Raw genomic sequence first — 17,366 nt, 5'->3', positions numbered from 1 at the left:
CATTTTACAATACACAGCTCAATGTGTAATTTATTTTACAATCTTAAAAAATAAAAGGTGTGGGTACACCCTCTCCCCCCCTCCCTCCCCATTAACCAAATATACAATACAATAATCACACACACACACAACAAAAACAGAAGTTTTGCCCATTTTGCTAAAAAGTACACAGATCCATTCTGGCAGTATTACAAGATTTGCTTCAAGCTGCTGCTTCTGGTAACTGCTACAAGCTGAACAGCAAGGCTCGCTGATAAGAGCGCACTGTACCCACGTGCCAGCTTCTTGAGCCGCCATCTTGGTGTGAAATGAAGTGCTCTTTTTTGTATCTCTTTCAAAATGGTTTAGAGGAAAAGAAAAAAAAAAAAGATTTTTGCGCTGTCTGAATTACAATATCCAAGCCCTGCCATTTTTAAAACAAAAAAATATATATATATAGATTTATAATAAATTAAAAAACAAAAATAAAATGCTACATTAAAGCAGGGATCAGAGCGGTACCTGTAAACATAGATTTTTCCACTGCACCCATTTCTGCAAAAAGGTAGCATAGACCAAGAGAAACCATTTTTTTTTTAGGATTCAGAACCTGTGCTGGTATCAAGATGGAGACCAATAATCTACAGACTAACAAAAACAGAAGTGTAAAGTTGCATTCTCACATATTAATCCAAGTTCCCAACTCTGCTGAACATAGTCTGTTATTCCACATTAATGGACCATATTGAAGTTCTTGACAAAATCAAGATATAGTTCTTTACATACAAAGACATCACTGATGTCATAGAGAAGAAAAAAAAAAAAGTCCAAACTTCCAGTGAAAGACTAAGCAGACCCGAAGTTTATATTTACTGCACCCGCGTATGCAATGTTTTTCAGATGGTGAAATTATTCCGATTGCAGGGCTGTATGATGTAGCGTGTTCGAAATTATAAAACTGTTTGTCTCATTTGCGGATAAACTGCTATAGTCTGCAACAGAGACAGCCATTTTGGCACTGCTAATGTGGCGTGTATGGTTCTCAAAGTCCACACCAAGGTTATTTACAGAAACATCACTCATGAAGGGTTCTGGAACTGAGATTCCCATTTTTAGCCTTTTTGCCGGCCGCTCTGATTCCTCGTTGCATAAGCTCACAGAGTTGAGCTCGGAAGGATAAAATCCAGTCTCAAATAAGTTAAAACAATCACTTTCACCGTTGCTGGGTAAATTGAGCAAGTCTTCCGTCCCAACAGGCACATGATTTACCGGTCCTCTTGGCAGGGTGTCCAGCACTGGGAAACCATCGTTCAAGCAGTTTACATCTGTAGAGTTACATACTGTAGCCACACTGTTTGTCAAAGCTGAAAATAAGATACAGAGATAGCACAAATGTAAGTTTAGGGGGGTGTATGTGGGGAGGGGTGTCTTAAAAAGGGACTGACAATCCATGCTTTACACTCACCTGTCAGGTCATTAGCAGTAATAGAATTCAATATGTTAAGTTGTGAGTCAGGTATGGGATCTACCCTATGCTGACAGGTTAAGGCTGACGAATCGACTGTGCTTCCGAGTACCTCTGCTTCATCTACCATACGATCCATGTAATCCCTAAAATAAAAAAAGTGTCAAAGATGAAAGATATGAAAATGAATAACTGGTGGCATATTGGCTATAATGCCAATTTGCCTGTAAAATTAGACACACATTCAGTGGGTAGGCCCATAGTGCCTTTAATACAAAAGAGACAATCCAGCCCCCATAATGCACATGATAAGCTGTGTGGTCCCCTTTAAATTTTTCGGGTGTCCCCCCTGCAAATGTATGGGAGGATTTGGAGAATTCCCATATGCATTTGTCCATTTCCCAAGCAGGTTATGTGTTCTGTGGAACATATCACTAGGCACGTGATCATTGTCACCAGTCAGCTGGATTGGCAAACACTGTGGGCGGATGTGGATTTCTAGAAATTTTGAAGCAATGGGAAAAATGGAAATTTACAGAAAAATTGAAAAGGGCAAAAAAAACCAAAACAAAAAAAAAAAACAAACCAAACAAACAAAAACTAGTGGAGTCGCTTTACAAACTGAAAATCATTTTGATAAACTGGGAACATGAAATGCAGTGTATGTTGTGCTTGAAAGAAAAGCACAGCTTATTCAGTAAATAATAAAACTGAATTTGCTTTTTAAAATGTTTTTTTTTTTGTTACAAACGGAAAAAGGTCTGTTTGTATCAAGAACGTTTCAACTATACATGAGAACATGATTGTCGGTCTCAATGTTTTACTGAGAGGGAAAAAAAAAAAATGTACTGGCCAGACTCTATAGGTAAGCATTACACGGTGATTGGGGAGAAAGTTAATAGGAATCATTTAAAAAGGTTATAAGGATAGCCTAATTTTTCAGATGAATTTAACCTCTTACCTGCCAATTAAGGCCTAACTGAGAGGACAAACTACCATTGTATACCAACAAGATGGAGCTCGGCTACAACCAAACTTTTCCCTGCAGCACCCCCTAGAGGCAGGAATGCATATTGCTATTTGAGAATAGCGTTCTCGGTATATGCATTCTACTCCAGGATTTGCTTGTATTCAGGTGAGAGAACTTGCAATGATTTGTGACTTTACATAAAGTCTCTTAAGTCTTTCATGAAGGTATTCAACGTTGTATAGTTTGAAGACCATATCATAAAACACGTTTATCATTGTAAAAGAACACATTTTCTTTTTTCTGGGGATAAAAATTGCTATGGAAAAAATCCTCCACTGTTTTTCCATTTTTTCCCCCAGGCCTTCTAATCTCTAGTTCAGACCATGATGTATATGCACTGAAAGAGCTTCCACTGATTTCAATCGAAGTGCTTTCCTGCCGCTGAATGGTTGCTTCTAGCATCTAATCAGCGGCAAGAAATATCAGCGCTTCTGTGCCAGTTTAGCGGCTTTGTTTTTTTTTAATAATGCATATTAAAGTACTTTCATTTATATATTGCTATCATACTGTGCAGAACTGTAGTACCTGTAGTATTTTGGCCGTCTTTACTAGTCTTCAGCACACACCCCCATCACTTCATCAAAATCTCATACTGTTTTACACGAGAGGAAGGGCATGGCATATTTGGTGATGTTATTTGTTGATCAGGTAACAAGTCGTTGTACTAAGCTACAATATCAGACAGCGAGTTTAAATAATGATGCTTTTTCAAGACCGAATGAAAGGGTGGCTTTTATATGAAATTTGTACAAACTTTTTTTATATATTTGCTGTACGATTGTTCTGCAAGAGGCCACAATCTCCAAGGAAGAAGCTTTTTCCACACAAAAAATAAAAATTTATAAATTCAGTAACAGTGTTTCAACTTACGTTACTCCTGGATGGTGATTGTATCTTTTCTTTCCAAACCTCGTTTGTTGGGCAAAATAATCATACCGCTCAGATTTTTTCCACATATAATAGAAGGCAACACATTCAGCAACCGATCGCGATCTCACCTACAGATAAAAAAAAAAATTCCCATGTAACAAAATGCGTACAAAACCTGCCACTTTTCAGACAGTGACACAGCAATGTGTAGTACTTTATGGCTTGGAAGAAAAACTATACGGCAGTGATTATACTTCCAAGCAAGTTACCTTATTTTTCTGTATCAGATGAAAATCCTTCCCATGGATTAGAAGTGCATGCTCAAAATTTCTACATTCCTCCTCTGTCCAAGGAGTGATTAAATCTGAAATATATTTAAAGCCTCGTTATCAGAAAGCAGATTTTGATACAAAGGATAAAATAAAGTTTTGCTAGTTTACAGATGTATTACATTTCCAGTACGCCAGCAGGCAAAGCAATGAATATGTTCTTGAATGGTTTACCATGTGAACTCTTTCTATTGCAACAATAACGTTCCAAAGCTTCCTTAACATTGTAATCACACTTGAAGAGCTCATGTAGTGCCTAAAAAGAGAAAAAAGAAAAAAAAATTCAAGAAGTTTTGTTTGGAAGATTTATTGTATAGTAACCGAGTGCAGAGAACAAAAAGGTTCTTGTTATACCTTATGAAAAAGGCCCATACCTGTTCATTGTCCCTCATAAGCATTCCATCTAGAATCCTGTCTGTGACTCGCTCATTAGCAGCGCGTGATATCTCGTAAAGAAACTCCTTTACTTTGTTTTCTGGAAGTACATCAGGGCTCCAAAGCAATTGATCCTCATGTTCATACTCTGCAAACAGTTTTGTTCATGCTTTAGTACATCAAACAAACAATGAGTCCTACTACGAACATAACATGAAAATATATTAAGAACTGATTAAAAAAAAAAAAAAAAAAAAAAAGGAAACAGCGGCAGATCAAGGAATCAAACAAAGTGACGCGTTCATTGAACACATTGAAGAAAACATTTTGCATTAAAAGAAAAAAAAATAAACAACGTACCTGTTGAATCTTGCATGTAGTTTCCCTGAAAAGGTGGAACTTCTGCTTGATGCTGTGGACCAAGCATTATTTCCTAAGGGGAAAAAAAAGCGGCTCGTTTTACATGCGAAGGAAACTTAGAACAAAGTTCTGAGATGACATGAAAGGGTTAAACCCCCCCATATGGATTGGCCACAAATCTGACTGATTTAATTTATGAGCATTTATGAAAATAAGTCAGGAGCTCACACGCAATGTTACCTTTCTTAAATCTTCAGGAGAAGTTCCAAGGTCAGTTTCCAAATCCTCACTCTCCGACTCTTTATCACCATCACAAGTAGTGTTTGCTAAATGGCAACATAAAAGTTATCAATGCTACTTACACTTCCAATAAATTGCAAACTCTGCTTCTAAAAATTCACATAACATATCAGTGATGCTTGTTCCTGATTAGAATGTTTGTAATTACCCAAAACATCACAAAATAAAGCCTAAATTGGGAGAATTATAACATCCTTTTACAGTTTAAAACCATAGCTTTATGCAGGAATGTGGGAGCTTTCAAGTAAAATACAAGTTTTGGCCCCAATTTCCCTACTCAATGAAAAACTAACTCAAGTAAGCTTCTTCAACAAGACTTTTTGGCCCTGTATATAATGTAGCGATGAAACCAACTTCACGGCAAAACACTAACTGCAACGAGTACATCCAACACTGGGTATAGTGGAGTATTTAATACAAATATGTCCTAAGAGTAGATTTAATGAATATCAGGATTTGTGGTAACCCTATATAGTAGCAATTGGTGGAGAACAATAAGAAAAAGTTCCTGTATTTCCCTAGGTCAGGGGCATCCAACCTGCGGCCCTCCAGCTGCTGCAGGACTACATTTTCCAACATCCTCAGCCAGCCCCTTAGCTGAAAGAGCATTATGGGAGATGTAGTCCTGCAGCAGCTATTGGGTCGCAGGTTGGACGCCCCTGCCCTAGGTAGATAAAAATGTAACCTTTATTAAAGTCTTCTGGACACATGAAATTCCCTAATCAACTGGAGATACAATCATGTAGGAACATTAAGGCTAAAACACTAGTGTGGTTTCCCCGTAAGATCTTTTGTTAGTTTAGCAGTGTTTAGCCACCAAGCAGTTGATCAGGGAAGTTGCCGTGTTCAGGCTGCCATCTCCCTACCTGTGATCGTAGCTCGGAGTTTTAGAAGACTATAATTAAGGTTACATTGCAAAAAAAGCTTTTGCATATCTTCATATAACATATTCTAAATAAAAAGCAAAAAAGATGGCAACTACATAATTACTTTTCCCAAATAATTCAAAATATCTTACATCTTAAAGGGCGTGGAAAGAAGTCTGTAGCTTCATGTGATGTAACAGATGGAGTTAAGTCATCAGCAGATGATTGTGTTTCTTCGTCATCACCTGACAAAAGGTCCTTTGCAATTTCCTCCTGCAGACAAAAGATCAGATAAATTAAGTGTCAGTTTCTATACATATACAATGGTAGCAGAAGATGTGTATTTTCTTTATACAAACCGTAAACCACATGAAAAAACAAGGAGGGCTGCAAAAGATATCATGGGATATATTTTGATTTGGTTGGCTCTGCATGTTTCAATTAAAATTATATTCCCTAGATCAGAGTAAAATGAAAAAGGATGCTGTCCAGTTGTAGGACATCTTTGAACCACAGACACACTTCTCTTCTGATTCTGGCTGAGCATCACAGACACTGCACGAGACATAATTTTTGCATGGTATATATAATTATTGTAAACCGGTGCCCTGAAATTCACCCCCCCCCCTTTTGCTTGCTCATTTATCAAAACTCCCTCTTCCAACTGTAACATAAACTGAGTTATCAAGGTGCCCATAAGCTCTAAAATTTCAAACATAAACAAATCCCCAGGAAACTATATACAGACAGAACCTTCTGACTTAAAGACACCTTTAACATCAAAGACCAGACTTTCAAATTGTCTTTTTCAGAACCTTTAAAAAAAAATTATAACTGGGTACACAGATCTGTCACCTTGGCTTTGAAAGATTCTAATATGCTGTTCATTGCATTCTGCCATCTCCGATCAATGATTTAAAAAAAAAAAAAAAAAAAAAAAAAATGTATACTTGCTTAGCACTTACTTTATCCAGAGTCATATCAGGCAGCTCATCAGCAAGTTCACTTGGGGAACTACCTGCACTGGAACCCGCCAATCCTGGGTCCGCAGGCTCATAGACGTAAATTGCCAATAAATCTTCCAAAGGCATGTTTCCTTCCTGTAGAAAAAAAAAAAGTTTGGGAACAATTATGCAGCTGACAAACCATCAAGAAAGTGAAGTCTGGTTAGATTTAACGTGCCAGCTTGCGACCAAAAATGTTTTTGCCCAAAGTGACAGATCCATGCAGGCTTTCTTAAAGTGGCCTGAATTTCCTAGGCAGGACAGCGACATTGCCCTGTAGATGTATTAACCGCACGACAAAGGTTACATGGAATTAAACCCTGATAATACATGAGCTAAGTCATCAAAACGCAGTGCATTAGTGGCATACTATGGACTTTTCAAAGTAATTGGGAGTTACACTACAGAAAAACAGGCATAACATGGCCTATAGCGAGCTTTCCCAACACAAGCTACTTGAGGTAGTCTGGGGCATGATTTCAATGGTCCTCCACTACTAAAGAATGGGTACCTTTTCTAAATCTTCAATTTCAGAGGCAAAGTTTTTTCCATCCTCCTTCATTTCTTCCTCTTCAAGAGTTCTCTCATCATCATAATCATGTACCAACATTTCAGCCGTAGGGTCAAAATCATGGTCTTCAGAAGACAGAGAGCCAACTGCAACAGAGGAAAAAAAACAAATTCGCTTTACAAAAAACAATATTGATCAGGAGAGGAAATCACAATATAACACAGATCAACTATAGCAGTATTTATATAAATATATATTAATAAGCCAATAATGATAACATTAAATCACACAATATAGAAATACTAAAGAATCCTTGTGTATTCATAAAAAATAAATATTCAAATTCCCTTGAGTTAGCGCATAATTATTTCCAAGGAGGAGCACTAAAATATCAGTTTAAGAAAAAAAAAAACTGCAAAACACAAAGATACAGGTATGCTGGGCACCTTATAATTTACATGGCTTCACCTCAAATAGATCTGGTAAAATGCTCACAGTACATGCTTAGGGAGGGAGGAGAAAAAAAAAAAAAAACACAAGGGAAAGTAAGACTACATCGGGTACATGTAACGGCTTCACACTTACATGCAAACCTGCGGACCTATATAACGGTCATCTAAAAACAAAGTTCTGTATTAGAGAAAAAAGCTAAATAAACACAACAAAGTTGAGCAGGACAAGTAACAATCCTTCAATGTAAGGAATCAGTAAAGTGTCCATGGGGGGGGGTGAGAAAGAAAAAAAACAAAAAAAAACCAAAAGATAGAAGCCATGGCTACCCAACATTCAGAAAGATTGTATGCCAACATTTCTGTGGATTTGTTTTTAGATGACAGGTCCATTCTACGATATGCATGCCATACTATTCTACATCAGAGTATAAAGCCATATTGTCAGATCTTTTGAGTGGTCGCTTCAAACACAAGAATAAAACAGTTCAATCTGATAAACTTAGGGGTCCAAAAAATAAATAAAAAAAATATTCCAGAACGATAAGAGCACAATTCCAAAACATCTCCCCCACAAGCAAAATTAGGATCAGTTGGAAGTGCAGAACCCCCCTCAACATACTATGCTAACCTACAAATGAAAAGGAATATATAAGTGTCCAATGTATTTAAATTCTATATCCTCACTGCCCTTCAATAAAGAGCTTTGGCAACTTCCAGAAAACATTGAGTGAGGTTGAATGGGGGAAAAAAAAAAACATTTGCTCCATTAAACTATCACATTGTGAAATATTGGTAAATTTGGAGTAAGAATGATCTGAAAAACGTGTTTGATTGGACTTGGGTCTTATGACCCCATCTTACGCTGTTCTCCCATGTCTATGACTTTCTCAAGAAGAGCATCGTACAGCGATAACATATCCACAATACCAACATGCGGTCAAATTCAGGGCCGACTCTCCCAGCAAGAAGGTGCGAATGCACAAAACAAATCAGGTTTCCCTAGTCAAGCAAAATGCATTATCCCAATCTGCCTTTGAAAAGCGGTTATACTGGAGATACAGTACAGCAGTTCTGCCTCCTGCCAATCCCTTGAAAACACCAGCAGCCTCACTTATACTGAAAATAAAATTAAAAAAAAAAAATTATGTTTCTCATATTACCTTTACTTTCTCTTTGTCATTCTGATTGAATATTTCATTGTGAAATGCTTCAGTAGTTATCTAGTTCAGAGAAAAATTGAAATAAAAACAGTATTTTCGAGACTTAAATGAAGTTAAGAGCCGAGACTCTAGCCTAAGGCCGTCCTTAGTAGCCTTTAAAAAGCCCCTTTCATGCATACTTTATAGAACCGCAAGCTAGAATTATCGATAACCTGAAACTAACTTAGAACTGAAAGGTCATCTGTACATTTTTATATTCATACAAAGTTTGCATGTCACTGTAAAAACGTGGTACTCGGCGTATTACAGGGTATGTAGCATATGACTCAAGACTCATCTGTCAGTTATTACATTGCAATAACTCGGAAATACTAAGCGTCACTGTAGGCATCGCTATGATGCATATATCTATAGAAGATATCAGCACGCCGAGCTACTGAAGAAACACAGAAAACGGGAACCACGGTCCAGTATGCAAACATAATCCATAATCAGAGGAGTAAATATTTTACTGAAAGGTGAAGTAAAAAAGTAAATAAATGTTAAAAGTAAAATAAAAATGTGTTCTGATTACAGCAGCCAAATCTCACCAACTTCCACTGACACTAATCAATACAGAATATTAAAAAGAACACAATAATAACCCTTTACTGCTTCGGTTAGATTGCATAAAATAAAAAATGGAAGTACGCAGCTACGAAAGCTTTCTAAAAAGTTATATGGAGTTCAATATTTTTTTTTTTTTAATTATTTAGTAATAAGCTGCCTATATATTTTAGTACACAGGGTGTGTGCAACTACATAAATATATATTTAATACTATTTATAGTAAACTAGAAAAGCAGCTTAATATATTATTCAAACAATTACAAAATGGTTGTGTTTTATAACATTTTAAACAAGGCTTTATCAAGGAGTTCAATTTTTACAACATTTGTGTTCCTTCTGTATTTGTAGAATTAGTGCTTAAAGCGTTTGCAAAGGATTATTCCTGATACAGCAGCAGTGCTGCTACTGCCGTGTAAATCGTATCTTGAGTAGCAATTAAACTAAATATTGACAAAAAAATAAAATTAAAATAAATGACTACCTATTTTTGCTTGAATGTGTTTTGAATTTCCTCCCCCAACTAAAATTAAAGACATTACAAGAGTTAGCGTTTTAAGAAAGATCAGTGCCATTTAATATACAGCATATATATATAAAAAAAATGTTAAAAAATAAAATATATAAAAAAAAATACCTGCCCCCAAACATTAAGTAGGATGCATCTAACTGGTGGTCTTCACTTGTGGTGTCTAAAATCTCAGCACAAAAAGGTATAAACGTACAAAAAATAAAAATAAAAAAGTACAAACCTGGACTCGAACTGTCAAACGAAGCCTGTACAGAAAAAAAAGACAAGGCAATAAGTATGAAACATACAAAAAGTATTTGTGACTAATCACATTCCAAAACAAAACAAGTCATCTTCTAAACGAGAATACTTTTCAAATAATAGTTGACATTTTTCATTATGGGCACAAACTAAAGCAAGGGAAACGTATTAATTCGCTGCTATACAGAAAAAAAACATACAGATAATAATAAATCCATTCCATAAACGCCAAATTACATCAATGTATAAAGTCTTACAACATACTGCAGCCAGATGAGTGATCCAAAGGATGATGTGCAGGTGTGTGCCCCCGGTGCGAGGTGTGTGTGCCCGGTGTATACGTGTACGTGCTGCGGCACTCTGTCTTTATAAAAGTGCATCATAAACACAGAACCAACACAAATACCCTGAAGCGCTTCAGCAGATGCACCCAGATACCCAGCTGTACGCGCGCACAAAGTGGAGACAGCGAACTTTAAGCGGATACATCATCCTCCTCAACTCGCAAACAGTTCGCAGCCCGCAGCACGTAAGCAGAGTTGCACCGGAGTAAGCGGCTATCGGGGCTTCGTGCCCCGGGCGCAGGTTACAGAGACTTTAGGTGGAAATTACGCACCGGGAGATGAACAGCGTGACATATAAAGCCAGAACAAAATACGGTAACTAGAAGTACACAGCCGATAACAACCAACACTGGCATCAGACCCAAGCACCGGAAGCCTCCGAGTCGGCAGCCACCGCCTCTAAGGTCTCGGTCCCACCCCCGACTCGGACAGTCCGCTCCCATCAGCGGCCTACGGACTATTTCCTCGGCTCTGCGCTAACCTCAAGTCCCCTACGCCACCATATCGATAGCTAAACCGCAGGAGGTCCGATTCCGGTGTGAATGAGCCGAGTGAAGAGGTTCCCGAGCCCGAGATTTCCGTGTAAAACCTCCCTCCCCCCGCTCCGGCCCGGTTTTCCTCCTTACCTCCGCCATATTGGTACCTCTAGGCGAACGAGTTGCAACTGCGCAAAGTACCCGGATGGAGAGGCCCAGCCAATCACAGAGCGCCTAGCCAGAGGTGTCCGAAGAACAGGACGAAGATTAGGCGGGGCTTTGGGAATGGACCAGAGAGGGGGGAGGAGGTGTTGGGACACATAGGCTGTGGTAGCGCACATCTATTTAGCGTACGGGAGACATTCCTCTGCGATGAGTACTCATAGCTCGACGCCTATGACGCCTATAGTTATACATAAACACATATACAGCATCCACTTCATGTACCAAATGCATTCCTTTAAGATGAATACTCACAGGTAGAAGGCTATGGTTATAAATAACGTATACGCATCCGCATTACTGCTGTATTACTGTATATATACAGTAATACAGTATATATATATATATGTGTGTGTATATATATATATATATGCTACATTTTGTACCAAAGCCAGTAACATTTCATATGCATACATTATTAGTTTATCATTAAAAAACCTGAGTATATTGGCAGGTCTGTTGTCATTGGTGCAAATTGCCAAAACTACCCATATACACATTCAGCTATTATTAGAAAACATGAGAAACTGTTAATGTAACTAGTTTACTTCTTTTTGGGGTCTAAATGATTCACCTATTCCAGGAAACTTTAACCTCTGTATGTGTGAGAGATTGGGGATTACAGGGTTCTGCCAGGGCCTAGGTGGCTAAAGGTAATATATATATATATATATATATATATATGTGCATTTATATTATAGAACATCAAAGACATTCATATACTAAACCACCTTAAACCATATGTGGAAGAAGTAGACGTGTGCCATACAAACACTCTCCCAAAGAGATACCTATTAAGTCTTTTCTCTTACACACTGCCGAAGAGATATAGGGCACATCAGAAGTAACTGTGTCCTTGGTGCACTGCTGTCACCATCCATTTACTATTAAAGGATGAACATATACTTTGCAAACGTTTTGAGGTACTTTATTGGGGGCCAATATCATAGCATTATTAGGAGAACCTCTCTAGTTATAAAAGTAAGCCGTACCCAGGCCTGGACTGGTCATCAATCCCTTTGTACATACTCCTGTGGGCTTTAGTGTTTGGCGCCTACTGGAAACACACAGCCGTAGGTTTGTGTGTATCCACAGACAGATGTGCACTTGTGATTTAATGGCTGCTGGACTTATAGTTCCAGGTTCAATCTTCACTGCCACTGCCGTACCTGTACCTGCTTGGTGCAAAAGGTTATAAGTACAAAAGTAATGTATGGGGACACCTGTGATTAAAGTCCTCTACAAAATTGTATTGTGCATCCCAGGGGCGTAACTAGAGTATTTGGCACCCTCGGGTGGATCCTGTATGTGGCACCCCCCACTTTAAAATGTAAAGACACCCACAAAAAATTAATGTTGGCAAATTGTATGTCACAGCCTGCCTGTGCCACTTCTGCCTCTAAACAGCCTATCAGTGCTACTTCTGTCCCTGAAACAACTTGCCTGTGCCACCCTACCCCTAAAGCAGCCTGCCTGTGCCTCCTCTGCCCCTAAAACAGCCTGCCTGTGCCACCTCTCATTCATTCACCCATCCCTGATTTCACTATATAGCATGTTTTCACTAAACTCACACGTTAGTGAATTCTGCCCAATATTCTACAAGCAGAGGACATGCTGACACTCCATGTGAAGCCCCCTTTTTATACATTTATAAAACCATCACGTTAATCAAACTAAGCAGGAAAAACAACATGTGGAGCTAATATTGACAAGTCTAGTGAGCCTGAGACAGAAAGTAGATCCATTGCAGATGCAGTCTTTATGACATTATATAGTATGTGCATACCTGGAAGTCTCTGGGTTTAACCTCGAGTCTCCTGGTTAAGTCCTTTTTCCAACCAGGTCTTTGGGTCAGTTTCTACCAGCTTCTGGAGAGAACCACCAAAATAGCCACAATTTAACATGCACTTCACAGAGTTATCAACACTTCATTATGTCTTTATCGTGCAAAATCCCTCCCCAAGTAAGGAACATTTAGCTAATGCCATTGCGTTAACAGATTATAATGATTACCGATAAATTAATAAGAATATACCATGTGTATGAAACACTAACGTGGTTCTACTCGGACGTGGGCAAATTTGTAAGGGAGCACCAACTGGAGGGAGTTAAACCAGACTTGTGGTTACCCCGTGTGATCCACAAGCTCATCAAAGCCAAAGACACTATCGAGAACATCCCAGGGCTCCCCGGCGCCACAGCCAAGACTGTCTGGGCTAACGTGTCGTCGAGCAGGCTAACCAACAGGCATAAAGACATTGCATGGATGGCCATTCAGGGAGGCCTCCCCCTAAGGACATTTATGCATGCCAGGGGGCTGTGCAGATATAGACACTGCCCACAGTGCATTGTGGAGGAGGAGACTTCCCTCCACTTATTCTGGCAGTGCCCGTTTGCACAGGCCTTGTTCAGAGCTCTGGAGCTGGATCTCAAGGACTCTATCGAGAGAAAGTACCTACCATTCGGTACTTTACGGACTTTACGGACTTTTCCCAGGAACACACACGGAGAGCGCCATTGAGGATGCTTGGCGCCTCATGTGCTGCGTAAAGGACGCTCTATGGTTTGCCAGGAACCGCCTGGTGCTGAGGAGGGAGCAGGTCACAGTCCGTGACTGCCGCAGGCTTATCCACAGCCTGCTGAGAGACTGCTCTCTCAAGGACAGTCTAGAGGCTGAAGACTAGCCCCATTCTCCTCGGCCCCCTTTCCCCCAGGTTATGTTCCACTATAGTGCTAACCATATGTGCCACGTCTGGGAATGTAATTGTACACTGCTTCTACTGAGCCTTCCGTAAACTGAAGTCGTACTGTAACGTGTATTGCCCTGCGCTGCGTCGCAGTACTGCTTATCGTCTACCTGTACCAATATTGCTGATCTATGTATTCCTGCTAAAACAGGTTGATGTCTGTTTTATCATAATCAGTTTTGTATAATAAACTTAAATACTAACGTGTATTATGAATAAATAGGGAAAATCATAAATTCCAACAAAATTAAACAGTTTTAATCAATGCCACGCATAATTATAAATAATTCAGCACAACAAATCAATTCATTGGTTCAAAATGTCCTATGCTCCATAATTATGTGTGTCCACCATCTTCAGATTTCTAAATCCACGCACAAATAAGATAAAGCAACACATTCTTTCAGTAGTGCTGGCATGGCTGTGCATCCAAAAATCTCAACTTTTAAAAAAGGGATTCAAGACTTAAGCCCAACATTTTCAAAATAAATAATAATTAAAGTAAAAGATAATAATTAAAACAATTTCATAAATTCCTTCACATATACACGACCGCTAAAATGTTTGGGGGTCACTTACCTGTTTTCATGGAAAACAAAGACATTTCTAGCTGTGCTAACATAATCGCAGAAGGGTTTTCTAATGATTAATTAGCTTTTAAAACTTGGATTAGTGAAACACAACATGCCATTGGAACACAGGAGTGATGGGAGTGATAAAGGCCTCTATACCCCTGTGAAGATTTCCCATTAAAAACCAGCCGTTTTTTACAACATTAATACCGTCTGTGCTGTATTTCTGATCCATTTCATGTTATTTTAATGGACAAAATTTTCTTTTTCTCAGAGTGAATTTTCACATTTCTAAGTGACCCCAAACTTGTGAACTGTAGTGTATCTATAGATAATATACTGTTATATAGTGATAAATGAAATCATACTTGAGAAACTCTGTGAATAGTACACAAAACTGTCACAGTCCAAAGCTAATTCAATATCTGCAGGATCCAGAAGATCCAAATGGCACAAGGCAGCGAGTCATCAATTAAAACATATAAAAGTGAAGGAATAAAGGCAATCAAATAATAATAGACTTAAAACACACATTCATTCACTACATAAACAATCCATATAACTAGAAACACAAACTCTGATGTTTATCATCAAATAGCCCTCGTTCACTGTTATTCACTCAGAGGTGCTATTATCATTTATTGAAGTGGCTATATTCCTAATAGTATCAACATTTATGATGTGGATATATATATATATATATATATCATTAATACCCAAAGATCAATATTTATTGCTATGCTTCATAGTAGCCACATCATCTCTTGATTTCATTTTATGGGATTTAGGAGCTAGAGTGACCCTGTGCCCAGTCTAGGTTAGTCCCTAAATCAAGGGATCTGTCCTCACATCCCTGTTCTGGAAGGAAATAAATGCAGAGTAACTAACATCAGTAAATCTCACGAATGAATATAACACCATGCACTCTAAGGGCAACCAGCACGAGGCAAGCTGCTCCACTACATTTGACCATCTAATTATTTTGCCATCCAGGAATATATGAGCTGCCTTTATATCTCTTTAGCTGTCTGTAGCTGTGACTTCTCAGAGTATGTTAAATCAATTTGTAAATTGTTAGTGCTATTGGATGCTTCAAGCAGCCTGTTTAACAGTTTCCGAGCTGAGCTGACTTGCAGCTTACATTGCAGCACTGATAGGGTTATCCATGGAGCAGGGGCGTAACTAGAAGCATCAGGGCCCCGGTGCGAGAAACTGTTAAGGCCCCCCCACCCCCAACCCAATCTACCCCCTCTCACACCATCTACCCACCTCTCACACTATCTACCCCCCTTCTCAGGCTATCTACCCCTTCTCCCTCCCTTCTCACAATCTACCCTATCCCTACCCCCCCATTCTCACTATCTACCCTCTCCCTAACCCCCTTTGTATGTCACTTACCGTGCAGTCCTGTGGTGGGGGCGCGAGGTCTCTGTCTTGCTGCTCTGCCGCGGTGTGCGCGGCTTCAATGCTGAGCGCCGGCATATGACAGACGCCTCACGCTCCCACCAGTGCAGTCGGGGCAGCACTGAGGCAGGAGGCTGCAGGGAGCAGAGGAGACAGAAGGGTGCCGAGCGGTTGTGGATAACGACCGCTCGGCGCCCCTGGCAGAACTCCAGGGCCCGGTCGCAGTCGCGACCCCGGTAGTTCCGCCACTGCCATGGAGATTGAATTCTCTGATTTTACTGTGTAAATTACTCATGTCAATACAATGCTGCTACCTGTCCTTCTAATTGCCCTACCTTTTGAGCCATTCCCTGAAATAAAACTGTGTGACATTCCCTTTCTTTCACACTTTCTCACACTCTCTGTCAATATCTCCGTACCACCAACCACTTCCGTGTCCCTTTCTCCTTTTCTTTTCTGTCTTTATTCTTCTTCCGCTTCTCGCCGGTGTCAGCTCCGTTATCCAGGTACTTTTGTAAAACGACGGAAACACTTCTCTTTCTCTGTGAATCTATCTGAAATATTCTAGCCTCTTGGAGTACTTCCACAAAAAAGTGGAGCCACAGAGCGCACCATGGAGGCTCCTCTCTTTTGTAAAAATACCTGATATAACAAAGCTGATACTGGGGAGAAGCGAAAGAAGGCAGAAGAACAATGAGAGGTAAGAGAAGAAGCAGCGTTATAGAGAGTCAGTGAGAGTAAGAGAGAGACGGTGAGTGACCACTGGCTTGGGATACCGATTGTCCTGTAGGCCGTCTCCCCTTGAGTCCCTGCCTGACACCTAATTTTACACTCACTGGCCACTTTATTAGGTACACTTGTTCAATTGCTTGTTAACACAAATAGCTAATCAGCCAATCACATGACAGCAACTTAATACATAAAGGCATGTAGACATGATCAAGACAATGTGCTGAAGTACAAACTGAGCATCAGAATGGGGAAGAAAGGGGATTTAAGTGACTTTGAACGTGGCATGGTTGTTGGTACCAGACAGGCTGGTCTGAGTATTTCAGAAACTGCTGATCTACCGGGATTTTCACGCACAACCATCTCTAGGGTTTACAGACAATGGTTCGAAAAAGAGAAAATATCCAGTGAGCGGCAGTTGTCTAGACGACAATGCCTTGTTCATGTCAGAGGAGCATGGTTCGAGATGACAGAAAGGCAACAGTAACTCAAATAACCACCCAAGGTATGCAGAATACCATCTCTGAACGCACAACACGTCGAACCTTAAAGCAGCTGGACTACAGCAGCAGAAGACCGGGTGCTACTCCTGTCAGGAAACTGAGGCTACAATTGGCGCAGACTCACCAAAATTGGACAATGGAAGAGGGGAAGAACGTTGCCTGGCCTGATGAGTCTCGATTCCAGCTGCGACATTCAGATGGCAGGGTCAGACTTTGGCGTAAACAACATGAAAGCATAGATCCATCCTGCCTTGTATCAACGGTTCAGGTTGTTGTTGGTGGTGTAATGA

At 39.7% G+C, this 17,366-nt stretch overlaps 1 protein-coding gene across 1 annotated transcript; it reads right to left on the bottom strand.

The window, feature by feature from the left end:
• Positions 1-262: 262 nt before the first annotated feature.
• On the bottom strand, positions 263-11,389 carry MIER3 (MIER family member 3). The gene is made up of 14 exons (XM_053448038.1): positions 11,050-11,389; positions 10,060-10,084; positions 9,792-9,830; positions 7,090-7,235; positions 6,540-6,674; positions 5,727-5,847; positions 4,649-4,734; positions 4,409-4,481; positions 4,048-4,196; positions 3,848-3,929; positions 3,614-3,708; positions 3,345-3,472; positions 1,445-1,590; positions 263-1,343 (listed from the first exon to the last, which is right to left on the bottom strand). Exons 1-14 carry the CDS (start codon positions 11,056-11,058, stop codon positions 889-891), a joined length of 1,689 nt encoding a protein of 562 aa, XP_053304013.1. The 5' UTR covers positions 11,059-11,389; the 3' UTR covers positions 263-888.
• Between the last annotated feature and the right edge of the window lie 5,977 nt (positions 11,390-17,366).

This window comes from Spea bombifrons, chromosome 1 (genome assembly GCF_027358695.1).
Source record: "Spea bombifrons isolate aSpeBom1 chromosome 1, aSpeBom1.2.pri, whole genome shotgun sequence".
Lineage (NCBI taxonomy): Eukaryota > Metazoa > Chordata > Amphibia > Anura > Pelobatidae > Spea > Spea bombifrons.
Note: the sequence above shows the minus strand (reverse complement) of the source record. Positions and strands in the feature narration are given on the sequence as shown.